This window comes from Perissodus microlepis, chromosome 9 (assembly GCF_051167445.1).
Source record: "Perissodus microlepis isolate ML-2025 ecotype Zambia chromosome 9, ASM5116744v1, whole genome shotgun sequence".
In the NCBI taxonomy this organism is placed as follows: Eukaryota; Metazoa; Chordata; class Actinopteri; order Cichliformes; family Cichlidae; genus Perissodus; species Perissodus microlepis.
This window is the reverse complement of record NC_140469.1, coordinates 9,447,398-9,466,097: the sequence shown is the minus strand read 5'-3', so window position 1 is coordinate 9,466,097 and position 18,700 is coordinate 9,447,398. Positions and strand designations below refer to the sequence as shown.

At 42.3% G+C, this 18,700-nt stretch overlaps 1 protein-coding gene across 3 annotated transcripts in view; it reads right to left on the bottom strand.

Annotated features, from left to right (window-relative positions):
• vav3a (vav guanine nucleotide exchange factor 3a) overlaps positions 1 to 13,820 on the bottom strand; it is a 94,243-nt gene extending 80,423 nt beyond the window's left edge. For 2 of the 3 annotated variants that reach the window (XM_084938931.1, XM_084938933.1), the window contains exon 1: positions 13,309 to 13,820. In XM_084938931.1, the coding sequence (XP_084795057.1) occupies positions 13,309 to 13,515 (207 nt within the window). In that variant the 5' untranslated portion in view covers positions 13,516 to 13,820. The remainder of the gene's footprint in view (positions 1 to 13,308) is intronic. The other variant, XM_084938932.1, reaches the window with a different exon arrangement.
• Between the last annotated feature and the right edge of the window lie 4,880 nt (positions 13,821 to 18,700).

Genomic DNA, 18,700 nt, shown 5'->3' with positions numbered 1-18,700 from the left:
TGTCGCCTCAGAAAACTAGGAGCACGGGAAAGGATGCAAAGCAGCCCAGAGTTACTCTGTTGTGCGTGACACACCTTCCCTCTCATGGTACGACGCAGAATCAGATTTGTCTGTGCGGAGCATGTCCACGCATCAAATATAAAATGCCTCTCTGCCGCAATTGAATTACACTTTACAGATGGCTTCACAGGAGAGAGAAAAGCCCCCGGCCAGCGAGCTCCAGATAAGAGTAGAGCAGCAAGCAAGCACTGAGTGAATAATATTGAATGTTTACACTTGTACACATCACTTTCTTTTATCAGACAAGCACATCTTGTCTGCCTGGAGTCTCTGGAGAGTCCCAAAGGACCTCACTATATTATCTAAGGGAAGCAGCTTCACAGAGGACATGCTATTATGAAAGACAGCTTCTCTACTGCACTGAGCCGAAGACAGCAAAGAGGGAATTGTATTAACAAGAGTGGAGCAGGATGAGGCAACCGCTAACTGTTCCACTGGCAGCTTTTGTTCTGCAATAGTGACTCTCTGGGGCGCAAGAATCGAAGGGCCTTATGTGTAAGTGTGTGCATGTGTGTGTGTGCGTACATATGAATCCAGACTCCATGTCCAGGCCAATGAGAGAGTGAGTTCTAAAAGAAAATTTCAAAAAATCTGAATTTGCCATTAAGAGAAAGTCTGATATTCACCAGTCAGCCATAACATTAAGACCACTGACAGGTGGGGTGAGTAACATCAGTCATGTTTCAGTGCGATCTTCTGCTGGGAAACCTTTAGTTACAGCATTCACGCGGATGTTAACATGACGAGTCGACCCACTTAAACCTTAGAGACCAAGAACATCAACCAAACTGCATTTCCCAGTGGCAGCAGCCTCATCCAGCAAGCACAAGGAGAGATTGTGCCTTGCCATAACGTCAAAACAGCTCAAAAAACAGACTTGAGAGCTGGAGACAATGGCATGGCCAAAATCCCTAATGTGAGAAAAGATTCACAAATCAGCAGCTCAACCCATGAAGTCCAAATAAACTTAGAGCTTCAGAATATCCCAGTTTAAAGTGGTTTTAGCATCTGTGGCTAACCCACACGCAAGCTAACATTAGCTTGCAGGTGGAAGCTAAGTGCGTAGAGAAGATGAACTAAAAAAATGTTTCAGAAAGATCCAAGAATTAAATAGTTTAAGTAAACAGAGTCCCCTGAGATTACAGACTTCCTTTACTACTACACTCACTGGGGATCGATCCTCTGGCTGGAAAGCTACATCGTTGCTATATCTAGATCGTAAAACTCTCTGAAAACCTTTACCGCAACCTACAGCGTAAACTATGTGCAATGTAACTACACATCGGGTCGATACAGTCCGCAACTATTGTCAATGGCCTGTTCGCTTGTGACTTCACAATTGTCACTAGTCTGTCTTGTATCAATTGAGGTAATGTACAAAGTGAAAAACCTTGAGGGAGAAATATGTTAGCCTCTAAAAAAACTGACTACAACAAAGGCTTTTTAAAAATCCCAGCAGGTTGGTTGTTTCTTTTGGCTGGTACTGCATATAAAACACCAGGACAGGAGTACAAGGTAATTAACACATAATGCACCGCCAAAAGATTAAAGCAACGATGTCGACCACTTATGTAGGTTACGTTCTAGGCTCTACAAAGATTTCCTGCTAAATAAGTCTAAATAAGGGCTCGTTCGAAGTTTGTACTTTGTCTTATTTATTTGATGCTTTCCTTTTATGTCTTTCCTTTTCCCACAGACCCCAACTAAGCCTGGTTGAACTGAAAACGTCTTTAAAATGCTGTTAAAACAGGGTTAACATTTGCAGTATCTTTGGGGTTTTATGTCTCTCACATCCAGTCCCAAAAACAGATTTTACTCTATTTTGCAAGTAAAACTTATGACGTGACGTTGTGACACGGTGTCCCCTGCAGCGACCCTTATCAAACACGCTTGTTTTTGTCGTGTATTTACGAAATAGGACGAGCAGTAGCTTTATTTAAAAGCCTTCAATTCAAATATGTTCCTACTGAAACTGCACAGCATCCCAGGCAGATGCATCCAACGATGTTCACGCACCTATTTCTGTACTTCAGTGAAAACAGCAAACAGCTTCATTGTGGAGAACAAGGAATTAAAGACTTGATTAGGCTGTGAAGTCTCAGCAGGAAGCTCCAAACACACGCCAGTTAGGTTTGGATAAAATGCATAGTTTATACAGTACAAGACTGATGTATGGAGGGCTTAAAATCTTACAAGTGCATTTCATTTCTGAGACCAACCATGTGGAAGTCAAAGAGAAAAAATCCTGTATATCAATGTAGTGTTTTTGATATGTCCCTGTATCCACAGTAAGTCTCCAGTTTCTGCTCATGTATTCCTTGATACAAGCCTAAGCTCCATAGCAACAAGCCTTTTATGGGCCCTGTGTGGATTGTGTTGCTTAATGAAATCCTGGTCTCATTCTCTCATAGATATACACAATGAAATACAGCCAGACGTTTGGCCATCGCCCCACAGAAACCTTGTTTATGATCAATTAATTACAAAGCATATTTTGCAGAGGGACCCAAAGCTTTGTGCAAAGAATTCAAATTCTCAGGTAAGAGATCCCCAAATGTCATCTGCTTGCTGACAGCAAAATGGGACAGCAAAGAGGAAACCATGAAATGTAGAGGAGATATATACATTAGGTGTATCGTGTTTGACTGTCTTGCCACTTTCCATCACTCAGATATTGTATCCGGTGTGAATTACATCATGTGCGCAGGCCTGATCTGTGGAGCTCTTTTGCCAAGACTCTTAAGTCATAACCGGTGGTGAGATATCACTATCCAAGCGCTCGGGTCACATCCATGTCATGTAGGAGCTTTTGTCAGCTGTGTAACCAGGAAACGGGAGGTGGGAGGCAGGCAGAGGTCTGCTGACACTGTCAAAAACACTCCTTTCTCTCTCCGCCTGGGCTTGGGATCATCACAACAGGCAGCCTAGCCAGCCAGACGCTCATCATCTTACTCATCCTCACAGAATATTATCAGCGAGCATTCAGCAGCTTTTCTTTCGGGTGTAAAGCAGTAACCGCATTTTTTAAAGTGCGCTAAAACTGCACAGCTTTTGCTTTACAATAAAATTCAACGCAGTGTCTCAGTCCACATTATTCTCCCATTCACTCGTGACTCTGAATATCCCCTGCTAGTTAACGACAACTTCTTTACCACCTCTTCATCGACACCTTTTTTTTTTTTTTCATATGTGACTAGGCTCATTGGTTCCCACTCCCTTTGGACGTGGCGAGCTTTAAAAGTCATCTGTGTGTCCAGGAGCTCTATGTGGTGCTCCAGCTAATCCTTCCATTCAGTATGTGGAGTAATTGTGAGGGACAAGCATTATGGTATCAACGAGAGTGAGAGAAAATGAGAATGTGCAGGTTTTTCCCAGCTGAATGACTCAAGCTAAACGCTCATTTTGAATTAAGAATGGAAAAGTGTGTAATTTAAAAAGGGTAATTTATGATGGCAGAAACATGAACCTTTGTCATTATTCATCACTCTGTCGATGATGGTCGGTCACGAGCAGATGGTCCATGTTCCCGTCGCTTAGGTAACCCGCTAATGTTTTTACCACCCTGTCATATCTAATCAACTACATCCTTCCCTCTCACTGGTAGTCACTTCACTCCCTTCCCTCAAAGTTGAAAAAGTTTATCTGGTAAAATAAATTGTTAAAAGTTCGTGAATGTCGTTGGTTTTCTATGGTCTCTGATCACCACATCACTTTATTGACACCCCCGTCACTCTACAGGTTCTTTCAGCTGATTGTTTAGGATCATTGATCTGATCAGCCTGAATCACAGATGCAGCAGCCAGTTATTTTCAATGCAGATGTTCTGCACCATATACAACCTTCCTAACAGCAAAAAAATACAGAAAAATTAGGTACATGTCTCATAAACGGCCAAAGAGCTGTTTATGAGAAAAAGTTGCCATGTTAACATTAATGTTTCATTGTAAATATACAGAATAGTAAGCATCACTGAGTCAAACCTCAGTCACACTAGAGTAAAAATAGGTCCACAACCACCCAAGAAACAACAAAAGAAATCGGTGGTTGGCTGATGATTTACTTTTCTTCACATTTCAGCACCTGATTACAAGTAGTTGCAGCAAACAGAGGTGGAGCGTGCAACACACTCGTCTGGATGACCGGTTTCAACTGCAAGGTGATTGCACAGGTCGCTTTGTGGGAGGTAATCTATTTCCAAACAATCACGGTCCAATTTTGACATACTGTAAAGACTCTCAGAGGGACTGGCAAAGGTTTGCAAGAAACTGCAAACCGTCGAATTTATACATACAGGCTTTAATTTTTGGATTATTCACTGTTAATTGCTGCTTTATGCAGTTGTCAACCCATTCAATAACAAACTCGTATCAGACTGACTCCATCTTATTGCCCTTTTACCACCAAAGTCATTCTGCAGACTGCAAGTGGTCTCTAAGTGGTTGCAGACCTTGATCCTGTCTTTGATTCAAAGAAAGTGAGATTGAAAATTCATTGTATTTGATCGCAATAACCGAGTTTGTGCCACAGACGGTCCGTAACTGTAACTCCACTCTTTGCTGTAGTGTTATTGTAGCATTACAGAACTGCAAGACTGTTTTGAGTTGGTACTAAACAGTCAACCAAGATTATGAAACAAATGGTTGATGCCCTCTTTGGATTTTGTGCAACTAAACAACAAATGATTCAAGCTTAAGTCCACAACTCTTTAATTGTTATAAGAGGTGCTCCAAACCACACAATTGCATTAAAGTTTCCTAAAAATAAAGGCCAGAACGATCAGTAATTCAAATATCATCATGTTGCCCAGGCAGAGTTTTGAAATTCATGTATGTAAATGTCATCAGCGTCACCTGATGACATTTACATACATGAAGGTGAATGGCGCCCTAAACTGCACGCTCAGCTCCCCCGATACTTAAAGTGAGAAATCACAGGAAGAAGTGAAGATGACAGGAAGTCTTTCTCGTGACATTTCTGACATCCACACAAAAGAGCCAGGCGCAGGCTTACAGTACAGCTCCCCGAGCCTCTCTGTGGCAACAAAGAGGCAAAAGGGGAAAAACCCTGCTACCTCCCCCACAACACCAGTACGTGACTCGGAAGCCATTTTCCATTAAATCCTGGTTTGAACCCAGATGACCCCCACATGTACACAAAGCTTACCCCTGCCCCCACCCCTGACGATAAGCCGAGTGAATTAGTGTTACTGTGTGAGATATGAACCCTCGTGGCTGCGGCAACGCAGGTCAAGCAGTTTCAACTCAACTGTGACCGGCTCGGCAGGATTAAAAGGAGTCAGGGTTGTGGAAAGTGAAGTTGAATGTCATATAAACTGTGTCAAGCGCTAAATAAAACGTACACACTGAATGAGCAAACACTGAAGCGTGAATGGTGAGCAGACAGCATCCCTCCTCCTTCTCCTCCTCTTTCCTCCTCTCCCTTATTTTCTGCCTCTTGGAAAATTGTGTTCAAAAATGTGAACAACTCTGCCGTGTTACTTGACAGAGCCAGGTCAATGGCTATCTGACCCGTGCGTGTGCATGCGTGTGTGTCGCTGCCCATTCAGGCGAGTGGGCTTTGACTGATATGGGTTTGTGCAGGGCCTATTTTTGGAACCACGCTGTGAAAAGACGCACATTTAGAAGGATAAACTGAACGTTTTTCCGTTTCCACCTTCCACAAAGGTTTATTTCTGGCAAATTAGAGCCTTTAATTCGTCCTTTCAGGCCTTTAATTGACCTTGCCCCTTGTCCTCATCACCTGCATGTGCTGTGTTATACATGTATTGAGTCACAACAGCTCCTAATCTATTTCAGGGACTCTCCCCCTCTCTGTCTCCATTACACAAATGCAGACATTCCCATTTCCGACAGACAACGGCCATCCATCACCTCCGCACTGTCAGCACAGGGCACCTTACACATTACTGTCCCTGCAGGAAAAGACAATAATCTCGTGAACTGCAGACGGCTTTTCTATTCCGGGTCCGTACGCTTGTACGAAAATGTATCTCCCTCATGTGCACAACAGATATATGCAGCTCCATTCATTTCCACCCATCTCTCCCAGCTCCAGGCTTCCTACAACAGTAAACCTGTCAGTAAAAGGTTATGAGCGTGGTTGGTGGTTGTACGCTGGTATCATCAATGTGTACATCTGCAGCTCCCGACTATCTTCCAGATAGTATCCTGACATTTCCGAGCTTGGAAAAAGGGTAAAACTGCAGTTGTTGTTTGCTAATGCGCCTCTTTAAATGTTCATAATCATACTGTACGCTGAGGGTCTCCTTGAAAAATGAATGTCACCTGTGATGATGATTGTTTGCCAGTAAAGACAACAGACAGTATTGACTTTCTTAAAGCTCTCAGAGCATTCAACAGTGATTAACTGAATCCAAAGCACCACAACTGAGTAACATAATAAATATTGATTGCAAGTACATTCTCCACCAGCGAATAGCTCCTAATTAAATCAGCATATACATTACATATAGTTTTAATGTGCACTGGAGCGTAGCCTTTACCGGTTGGCTGTGGTTCGGCTTGTTACCTTGGTGACAGGAAGAAAGGTCAGTTTGCTCTGTGCACAAGTGCGATGCAACGCAATGGCGTCTTTGCAAATGTCTACATCCATGTCACTGTACATAAAGCCGCACATGTACGTGCACGTCATCGGGGTGACACGCTGGAACAAACTAGCGCGACTGCACCGGAATTGTAAATGGAAGGCCGTGGAGCCTTGCAACAACGTGGCGTGCATGAGTGCAGTAATGTGGTGTTTACACTCTGACAGGTGCAATCTTTGCTTCAAAATGAACCAACGAGGGCAGCCGAGCTCCAACAGCTCAGATGGAGTCATCATGGGACTGTCTCTGAACCCTTGCATACTGCATACTAATAGCATGTGCTTAGTCGCGTGTGCAAAATTAGCATGCAACGCGGACTCACAGGTGTGAGTGCGCATACAATAAGGATGAGAATATTAAGTATTAAGGACGGTCACTGGTGCTAATTTTCTGCATAACAACAGAAAGAAGCAGAAAAGCTGAAAAAGTACACTTCAGTGCAAAACCTTAATGAGATATGATACCAGAGAAGCAAAGTGACGTCACTGGAAGCTGGCTGAGAATTCATTCAGATATAAAACTCACACTTTCTGATTCTATGTATAAAACTCCACAAACCTCATTGTGCTTGGAAAGCAAGAAGACTCAACTTCAGCTTCTTACTTCCCCAAAAACATTAGAAGTTCTTTTCAGACTTGTTATAACAAGAAAAGCACACTTCGTAGTGTCCATATAACCCACAGAGCAGGTCTTTGTGAGATGCCAGTCTGTGACGTACAAATAAAGCATTTACATTGAATCTAACAGCTTTTCTTTTTAACATTTTGTGATATGCTGAGTATCGCAACAGCACATATTGTAATTTATAACCTTTTCTTTACTGGAAATTATGTCCTCAGAGTTCAGTTTTGTCAATATCTGTCTGATGTACAATATCGGTGTCAAAAAAGATAAAATTGTCAAGCACACATACACAACACTGTCACTAAAACCTGCCATAAATGTTGTCATAAGGCAGAGTTAGTCTGCTATCGATCTGATATCAATAATCTATTGGTCTGATATCAGTCCGATGTCACACTATTGTCAGTGAGTTTTTTTGTTCTATTTTTACTCGTGTGACTGAGCCATTAGCTTGCTCTGAATTAGGACAAAGCTTTGTCCAGGTAAGCAGTCCAGCCTTTTGTTTTTCGGTTGAGACGATTTAAGTTTGCTTGGCTAGCATTATCTCAGGATTGCGGTGCATAAGATTAGCCCTTTTCTTCATAGTATTTTCACAGTAAAATATCAATATTTGGTGTCTCTGTATCAATATAAGGTCACTATGTGAAATATCACTATTCTGTCCTGTCTCCATTTTCCCCCATCCTTCCTGTCTATACCCTTGCTTTTTATTCAAAACTACATTAGATATTCCATTCACTAAGCTTTATTCCTCTATAAATACATTGTAATTGCACTCTGATACTTCACACCAAACTCACCCTCAACTTTGCTACTCTAAACATTCGTGCAAATGCAAATTTAGATGCTGACATCTGAGGCACCTTCTTACACGTCTTTAAACAGGATCGCAATCTGTTGTGTAGATGCAGGTCCCCTTTGTTCAGCTTATATGACTTGCCTCATTGCACAGGCACTGAAAAGAATATGAAGACATCCTCTCTCTGTCTTTCTCATTCTCCCACTCAAATCTCTGTATCTGACTTTTGTCTCTGCAACTGAAGCGCGAGCCCCTGAGTCTTTGAAGCCTGCTGTACACAGAGCTCACAGTGGGAAAGTGGCTTCTTTGTTTTGCATCACAGAACTTTGGTCTGAGTCCAATAAAATATACATATGTGCCATGTATAGTGTATAATACCATTCTCTAAGCGTACCATGTGTACAAGACCTTTAAGAGTCATATCCAGGTCAGGTGAAACCACACACCTGTCAAAATGTATTATGGAAAATGATCTAAAATAAATACATTTGCTGTTTATTAGTTGTTTTAAAGAGTATAATGGAGAGATTACATCACACTAGTCTGCATCGCATTAATAGAATTCATAAATGTGTTAATCGGGTCTTCGCTGGTATCTGCGCAAAAATTAAGAAAGCATCCTCTGTTGCTTTTTTTGACTGTTAATCAGCTTCAGTGCTCTCTGAAAACCTCTCTGCTGTTTGGGGCGTGTTAAAATTAGACCAGACTGCCATTCACACGCCGTCATTCTCTCACTTTCGCTTTCCAAAAATGAAGACTCGGCCTTGACATCTTTGAAGACAATTCTATAAAGAACAATTCTTTTTTTTCTTCTTCTTCTTTCGTGCACTGTGAAGAGAGAAGTTTCTTTTCTCTTAATTGCGTTCTTTGGTCTGAGCTTGATCGAGGACATGTTTAGTTTCACTTCCTTCCTCTATTCCATTTCCTGATTTCCTGTGCACGTTGAGGCTCACGGCCAGTCTGACTGACAGACTTTTAGCAGCTGGTTGGTTTTGCGGCAGCGTTCTCACTCTGAAGTTGCAGTTTAAAATCCTGTGTCATGGAACGCAACAGCAGGCTAGACAAGTTTGGGGCACAAGGACAGATTTCAACTTCAATCAAATGATATAATTATATGCTTTTAAACCCAACGCAGTAACAATTTCATGGCGTTCTTTGCAAATTCACAGCCAGTCGCTGGTTGTCCTTTACCCTATCCTTTCACTATTGTGTTTTTAGTACATTCTGTGACAGACACTCAGACAAATGCAACCAGCTCACACAGGGAGGGTTTGCTGGTTGCACCATGACAAGCAATCCACGGTTCCTCTTAAAGCTAAAGCCTGAATTCCACTGAGTCTAAAAACAACTACTGATTATGTGGTCTTTGTTGGGTAGAAAACCAGAATGCTGCTTGGGCTGTGGTTGAGCTGTGTCTAGACTACAATTATGGTCGTCCCTGCAATGTAAAAGCTCTGATCAAAATGGGTCAAAATCTTGCTTTATATTGACACTAGGTCCTGATACTGATATACTGATGCTAGGTAAAAGCAAATGCTGTGCCGTTTGCACAATTCCAGACACACAAACAGACGAATGTCTACTTAACCAATCTTTGTTCATTGTACTGACATCTTTTTTTTTCCTTTCACCAAAGGGCAACCTCTTAGTTTGAAAAATGATGCCTACACACCAGTGCCAAAACATAAACTGCGGTTTTCTAGAAGGTTTAAATACAAGTCATCCCCCACAGACTCTTCCATTGCCCAACGTTGCTTAAGAAATAAGCATGTTTACTCTCTTTTTGGACAACTTCCCTTTAATGACAACTGCAGCAGAGGTGCATTTTTACATACCTCATTTATTTACATTGTATTGAAGCCTAAATACATGAGACATCAGCCACTAAAACAACAGTTGTCTTCAAAGCTTCACCGTAGCTAACTGGAGTCAGTGAACTAGACCTCGTAATCGTGTTTGTGGTGTTTTCACTGTGTCGGGAATCTTTACCTGATAAAAAAGTATTCTTTGCTGTCCAGTTGGTAGCAATAGACCACCTAAGAGGTTGATAACATGCATATATGACTGTGTTCCCTATAACTGATGGTTGCACTTTGCTAACCAAGTAAGCATTAGCGTTAACTTAGCATTCTAACTTCTTAGCCAAATATGGCCACTTCAGGCTCCAAGAACTAAGAGCAACAGAAAAAATGCTAAACTCAAGGCTTTAAAAAAGTAGCCTTCACCAGAAAAAAAGCCACAGTACACATCAACTCATTTCATTAGTATGAGCTGAGAATCCCCAATAGATTGTTGCCCCTCCCTAAGTCTGCCAGAAATTTCTTCCTATTAAAAGGACGTTTTTCCTTCCCACTGTCGCCAAATGCTTGATCATAGTCGTCTGATTGCTGCTGTTTTCTCTGCATTATTGTAAGATCTTGGTGAACTATTGTTGTTATTTGGTGCTATATAAATAAAAATATACAGACATCAGGTACTTTATTTGATCATTTCACAGCTTTTTCATCCAACATCCAAGTGACCTACTGGGTCTCTGATGGCCTGACATGGTCCATTTCCTAACAGAAATGAAACACAATATAGACCTTACCAATAACCTAAACACAATTAATGGTGCAGAGAGAGAAGCAGCCCTTCCTGATTTCGACATCATGCACATGAGCTCTCCAGAGATTCTGAAGCATCATACATTAATTAAAGCAGCCAACCTCAACGCAGCAGGCTAGCCCTGCAGGTCCCATTATGTCCTCTGAGATGCCTCTGTGGAGGCTAGACAGGCCCTTTGTAGCCCTGTCCTACCACTGCCTTTGTCTTTCCCTCTCGTAGGTCCCATGGGTGAGGCCACAGTGGCGTCCCATGTGTTATTATTGGCCAATGATAAAGTAGCTGCCACGGTCCTCATGAATTATGCAGGGTGAAAGAGGGAAGCAGCTCCACCCTCAGTTTCATAAATTTAACTTAGAGGAGACACAGGGAGGAAAGTTGTAGGGGGGCTTCTGTCACCCTTTTTTTTAAGATTATGTGCATGTAGGAGGAGTTGGGGGTGTTTATATCCAGCCTCATGTGGTGTGAATGTGCTTGAAAGGAAAAGCTATGAGTTATGGTTTTACTGACATGCCAGCCTGAGAACAAATACTCGCTACTCATAGTAATACCTTGTAAGCAGAACCAAAGCTTCGAATACCTGAACCTATAAAGAGGTCATAAAGGTGTAGAACTGCTGCTATGATCTCGTAGATATTCTGTTCAGCCAATGGGAAGTAATGCACTTCACACCCTACTGCAAAAAACAAAAGGTGAACTACAATATGTGTGTTGCGTTAGCAATTACAACAAAATAACGCCCACCTAGAAACCTCGGACTTAACAAAGAAAGCTATTTCACACTGTTTAACTTGAATTTGGGAAATACAAAAACACAGTGGCAACATCACCAAATGGACTTTGTAAACGTATGGGATCGTGCTCAAGCCTACTACTAATGCTAATTTGCCTTTGAGTGTGGCTTCATCACTGACTCGGTTTGTGTAAGCCATCCAACCGTGCATAAAACACAGTCTGTCTATAAATAAGCTAGTCTAGGCCGGGCACTGAGCGTAAATGCAGTTCATAACCTTTCCACACACAGCATGTCATTATGTCATGGCTGACAGACAACACTCAACTACTGATAACTCTCCGTTAGAGCAGTGACATTGATTCAAACGTAACATCTGCCAGTAAATGGACTAATAGGCTTCTCTTACAGCCCCGATCAGATTTACACAACTGACTGTGTAAGCAGATCCTTGAAAAGGATTATTTCCACTGCCCCTGATAACATTAAAATCTTCTAGGCTTTCTTAAAACGTCCACTTGACCGGGACGCAGAGCTCAAACAGCGGATTCCCAATTCAATTGTGAACGAGCGGTAACTGCATATCATATCGACTGTGCTTTTTTTCCAGGAAACAAGCCTAATCCCCTCCTCTCCATCAGACGTGCAGTACATCACGGTACAGATATCATACCTTAATCACCTGTTTGGAGTGGATGAGAGCATTAGAGCATCGATTACAGGTAACACACAGTAATGTGTGTGCACGGCTGTGTGTGTTATTCAGGCAGTTTAATACTCCTACAACAGGCCTGCAGACTCAGTAGGTGAGTGGCTATGTCGCTGTGTGTGCTGTCACCATGCCAGACGCCCAGATTCACTGTTATGAAGGTGAATATTAATCTGGTCCTGGTTCAAGCTGTCCTGTCATTGAAGCAGATGGTACCAAAATAAAAGTAGAGCCACATGGCCACATCTATCTGTCTATCTATCCCATAAAATAAAGACAAAGGAGATTATATGGTTGCCTTTGTTAACTCTTACTCTTCCTTAGGCAAGCCAAACAAGCCATTTTTGCTTGGTTTCTCTTTTCTTTTCTTTTTTTAAAGCACTGCACTCCTATCATCGTGAATCATCTTTTCTTTAAAACAAATCTCTAATTAGCATCGTTTACAAGAAAACGTAACGGCTTAATCTTATGCCCTGTGTACAAACATCATGTGCAAAGGGCCTGCTGAAGAGCCCATGTTCATTTTTTGACCTGTCTCGTGTATAGCAACCACCAACCACCAGCTACTAAGTGAAGTGACAGTATTTAAGAAAGTCAGCTTGTGGTCGTTTTCGCTCACGCTACAACTTTCATGCAGCGCAAAGTTGGCTACCAAAGTCCGTCCATTTTTTCCTATATTTTAGCGATTTCCCCTCCGTCTGTCAAACCTGTTCACTCCGTAAAACAGCGAATATGAGCTCTCTGAAATGGAAAGGAGCACGTTTTTTTCTTCGGCATACGTTTCGCACACGGACAAGGCCCTCAAGTTGACGACACGGCAACAAACGTGAGCTGACACCGTCGCTTTTGTGCCGCTTTCCGCCGCTGAACCTCACAGTTTGGGGATCTGCGGCAACCAAGATCTTTGGAAAAGTTCGACATTTGTTGAAACCGTGCCTTTATTTGTGAACCACGTTGTGCCGAATTACAAATGAAGGCTCTGCAGTCGAGTTAAGATTTGATGGTGTTGTAGCAGAAGTCCAATTTTTACCGAAAAGCAGTGAAACTTTAAAGACGCTCAGTTCTAACGGAGTCTGGCCCTCTCAACCGGGACCAAGTTTCGGCGACGAAAGGGAGGAACGGACAATGGGGGGTGGCTGCGGTCCGCTTCTTACCTGTGACATTTGCGGCCGGAGGTTGATCTCCTTCAGGTTGATGGTCTGGGGTCTGAGGTTGTTGAGCAGATGGCACAGGAGGACTCCATCCCGGAGGGTTTGAGCCAAGTCAAATACCTGAGCAGAGTCCCACGTAACCCGGTGGTTAGCTGGGAGCACCTTGCAGTTTATCAGCCACAGCGCGCATTGCCTCCAGTACTCCATCATTATTGTGACTTCGGCTGGGAGAGCTTCAGGAGGTTTCTTTAGATGAAACTAATGACTGTTAGGTGGTGTCTTACGCGTTAGCCTAAATCGTATCCATGCTACAACTCTAAAAACCCGATGAAAGCTGAGGAGGACCGCTGCACAGGGTGGCGGAGATTCAGGCGACTGCTCCAGGGATGACAGTCCGACACAGTGAGAGAGGCTGTGGATGGAGCGCACCCTGCACCCTTCCTATCTCTCTCTCTCCCTCCCTCGCTCCCTCTCTCACTCACTCACGCTCTCTCTCCATCTCTCTATGACTCTCTTCCCTCCCCCTCACCCAGCTCTTCACCTCTTCCGCTTGCCACCCATAGGCTCGTGGAGATGCGTCTATTGCAATGCAAGAAGTAACCACATAAAGCATACAGTCACACTTACACTAAACACACACAGGCGCTAAAACATTTTAAACTCCTGTTCACCGTCAAGTATCAGAACTACATCAAGTCCAAGGTCTGCAAATATTCCAGCTGCACAGACAGAGTAATGGGAGGTGCTGCTTAAATGCTTTAATGATTACACACACTAAATGAATATCTGCGTGAGACACGGAACCCACTTTCATTCCACTTAGCACACATGCGTTTTTGCGTCCCATAAAATTTGATATTATTTAAATACTTTTTTGCTTAATATCTCTTTGTTCCCTCTTTTGACATAAGCCACAATGGAGTGTTTTACAGCAGTTATATCTGTTGCATTAAGTATGTGGTGTACTACTATGTGGTGCGCCCCTGCTGATCCTTTCCCATCACCTTCCACGTCAGGACAGTATTGAACTGAAGCATTTTGTCTGCATGTGTCTGCTTTGTATTTTCTGCAGTCAAGGGTGGCCACACGCTCCTGTTCAGTGATGCATCGAGGGCGTTTGAAGAAGAAATCCTGCATGAGTGAATGCACACGAAGGCAGATGTGCCTTATCTGCTGATGTTCAATATGCTGGAGACACGCTGCGCACTCAACTTTTAACCAGGAAGACTTCAACGGCGCTGCCGCTGATTTGTCAAATGTAGGAAAGGAGAACTCACGCTTTTTGAACGACTTTGTCATCCTGGAAAGTATTTTCTTATGTTTTTGTTATTTATTCCTTATCAGATAAAACCATTCCAGGAACATGAATTATTATGGAACCTGCATTACCTGATTATGGAACAAATACTTCTGTTTTTGCATCTACTTCCATCCTAATAAAGCTTCAAACAGTCACTAAATAAACACTATAAACAACTGGACAACCCAGTGATCTTTACCATAAAAACGGTACACGATTGGCTTGTTTTTAGAGTTCATGTTTAATGATCACTTTGATACAATAGTGGAAAAGGCGAATGTATGCTGCAGTCTGCTATTTCTTCCAAAAGAGTGGCATGACTGAGCCAACACATGGTTCTATCTGAAGATGGATTCATCTTTTATTGGTTCTGTGTGGGGAAAGAAAGAAAAATTGACTAGATTTAGACTAGAATGCTAGTCGCTGACTCTTCAGACTTACATGCATCAGATCAAGTGTAGTGAACTGCTTGGTAATGGAAATGGAAAAGATGTGGGGTAGTACAGCACGTGCGAGCTGCCTTTTCATCTTTTACCACGTGTGAGATTATTGGGTAGCCTTACACAGTTATTTGGCCCAACACACACCTAGACTCCATCCCATATGGCTGGCGTGATGTTGTTGAGCAATGCAATTAAGCTCCAGGCATGAATGTGGAGCAGGAGAGTGCACCTGAGAGAGAAATTAGACTACTTTTATTGATTCCTGTTGGTGTGCTAGCACAATAAAAAACAATACACGACAGAAAGTCTGCAGAGGAGACAAAAAAAGCCTGAAAAGTTAATAGCAGAACTATATACTGCTACAGAAAGATTTAAAAAGCGGAGCGATCTACCTGCCCGTTGCAAAAATTGTATGAATTACATAACAGCAACTGGAATGTGAGAGTCCCGCATGTGGAAGCTAATACAATCCCCTAAGAAGAAAGTGCTGGTAATCTCATTAACAGGGCTACATGAGGCTGCTCTCAGAGTGGGCCCAGAAATTAGAGAAGATGAGAAGAGATGAGACGCACATCTTCCAGTTTAATTTCGTTTTCAGTAAGATTCTCAGTGCACTAAAGCAGATAACCACTCATAAATATATATGTATATATATATAAATGCAATGCAAAGAATGCGTGCAGATGAATACTGCCGAGTCTATTTCCATTAAATGACTGAACACGTGGGGTCCGTGCAAACAATGCTGTGAAGATTAGTCTCCAGCATTTTGCGGTTGTAAACACTTCTGTGATCCCCACCCCGCATCTCAGCTCCTCATCTCCACTTCTTCTCCTCTTATTTGTGCAGATTTGGACTTGGATGAATGTCAGGGTTGGAACAGGAATGCCTGCTCGTTTGTTTATCCACATTGCATTTAGATTTAGTGTGATTAAATATGGAGGGAGGTTGTGCGGTTTGGTTGTGAGCATCCAGCTTTGTCTTCCACAGGCTTCACTCTGGATGCCATGGCTGGCATAGCACAGATGACCGGAGAGATGGCTAGCAGCCGGATGCTGGCGGACCTCTCTGCACCCTTCTCCTGTTTCAGCTTCCTGTCCCAGAGTGGACAGCCATGACAATTATCAGCATACCTCTGATTAGTGTCCATGGGGACTGTGGGTAAACACACAAGAGTTTAAAGTGTAATGGAGGATTTTCTGCCATGCATTTTCAACCTTTTTCATAAAAATGTATATATTCAGCTCAAATCGCAGCTACACAGAGATGCAAAAACCCAGTGATCTGAAGTAAATGCACCAAACCGTGGTATTACTGCCTTCGATTTTCCCTTATTGCACAAACAACTGATCTGAGTGTTTCTGGGTTATTTTGCTGCTTAGAACTGAAAGGTAATGACTAACCATTTGAGCGTCCAAGAAACAGCATGATAATGTCTGGGCACATATGGCAGATGTGATCTCAGTGCCAGGATTTTTTTTTATTTTTAAGTTTTTTTGTCTTGTCACAGCACATAATTAAAGTCAACAATCAAGTCAACGAGCTGTAAGGTTCACTGAGCTACTGAGGAGAAGCAAAACCAAAAATATGGCAGAAAAAGAAGATAAAAGACTGAGCTGAATAAATCTCAGGAACAAAAAGGATATTATAAGAAGACCCTCTTCACCAGAGATCAACTTGGTTTTTCCTCCTGTTTCATTGGGTGTTTAAAATGTTTTACTAGCTGAGCTTTTTCTACAAATAACCATGATGATTTGGATTAACTTACTGCTGTAAAACTATCAAAGACCCTTATATAATTTAAAGTAATACAGCTGTTTAGATGCAGTCAACCAGAGAAAAATGACAAGAAAAAATATGTTTATATTGGTTATATTGAAATTGGGTCATCCAACAGGACAAAGATCTGAAGTGCAGCATCAACGCTAGAACAAGAAAAGAATCAAGAAGTTGCAATGGTCCTGTCAATGTCCAGACTTCAATCCGACTGTAGCAGGACCTCAGGAGAGCTGTGCATGAATGAATTCCTACAAACCTCAAAGACCTGAAGCACTGTTAAAAAGAAGATTGGGCCACACTGACACAACAGACTGATAAAGTCAAACAGACACCAGTTACTGAGGCTAAAGGTACTGGTAGTTTTTTACAGGACTGCACAGAATCCTGTAAAAACATTCTTTTTCACGTGACCGTATTCAGTCATGAACTCTCATACAAGAATCTAATGTTTCACACAGCATGGTTTACATAATATTTCTCCTTTTGACCTGAGGATATGGAAGTGGCCCTGTCACCACATTAACCACCTGTACCTGTTTAACTCGAAGTGGTGCCTGAGGTACATTTGTATTCAGTCTTATGCTACTTTATGACACAGAAAAGAGACCCAAAACTAAATTAACTACTCCTGTTTTAGCCATCCTGTATGTGTTACTCCGTGCTGTCAGCATTCACACCCCTTACACATTGACACTTAGCTAATATTGACATCTGCTAACTGAGTGGCATCTCCTCCACTCCCCACTGTCTTGCCAGATGATCAGAGCACCCACGCTTTAGCAGTCCCCCGAGCATGCGGGCGTTGCAGCGTTGTTCACACTCTATCAATATCATCTTGTCCGCCTGTAAATTATGGCGCTTCAGCCCTCTCACTGTGTCACTTGATCTAGTGACAGCATGTGATCTGTTATGTGCAGCTCTTGCATCCCCTCTGTGAAAGGTGTGCTAGCTCCCTGACAGAGAAAGCGAATGCTCTCCATTTGCCTTCTGAAGATTGATCTATCTGTGGCTCAATATATTTACATGAATTCAAACGGGCTGTATATGTTCATTAAACCGCCCTTGTTTGAAGTCTCTTATCTGAGTGAATGTTTTACTATATGCAATTCATCATTTCATTCACTGTGCAAAAGGTACATTTAAAACTTACTTCAATGATTTACAAATCTTATAAGCTCCCACTATTACATAGATGTTGTGTTGTAATGGTGAAAATGAGATATTTCACAATTTCATGAAAATATTTGATGATATATAATATATATAAATAAAACTGAGTTGAATTGAAAACCTTTGTAGTAGAAGAGTCCCGGTGCTGAACTGGCCTGTCTGCAGTCCGGAGCTTTCACCAACTAAAAACATCTGGCACATCTTGAAATGAAAAACTATAACAAAGAAGACCCAGGACTACGGAGCAGCAAGAACAAGAACATTAATATCCAAAATATCCAGCAGCTGGTCTCCTTAGTTCCCAGATGCTCATGGACTGCTTTTAAAAAAAGAAGAGGGGACGCTACACAGTGGTAAACATGGCCCCATCCCAAGTTCTCTGAGACATTTCATATGGTTTCTCTATTCTATTGCGATTACATTTTACACAGCGTCCCAGCTCTTTTGGAATTAGGGTTGTATAACCCAGAGGTAACACTGAAGGCGACCGTAACAACGGCGGCAACTGTAACTGGTATTGATTGTCTGACCTTACCCTTAGCACTCTATTTTGCTGTTTTAGGAGGCCAGAAGAGAAATCAATGCCCTGGGATACCCATGAGAGGTCTGGGATAAATGGAGACCGGCCAGGCTTTACTGCAGCAGTGCAGCGGAGAGGATCAGCTGGGAAAGTGTCAGAATGGAGGCAATGGAGTGGAAGATA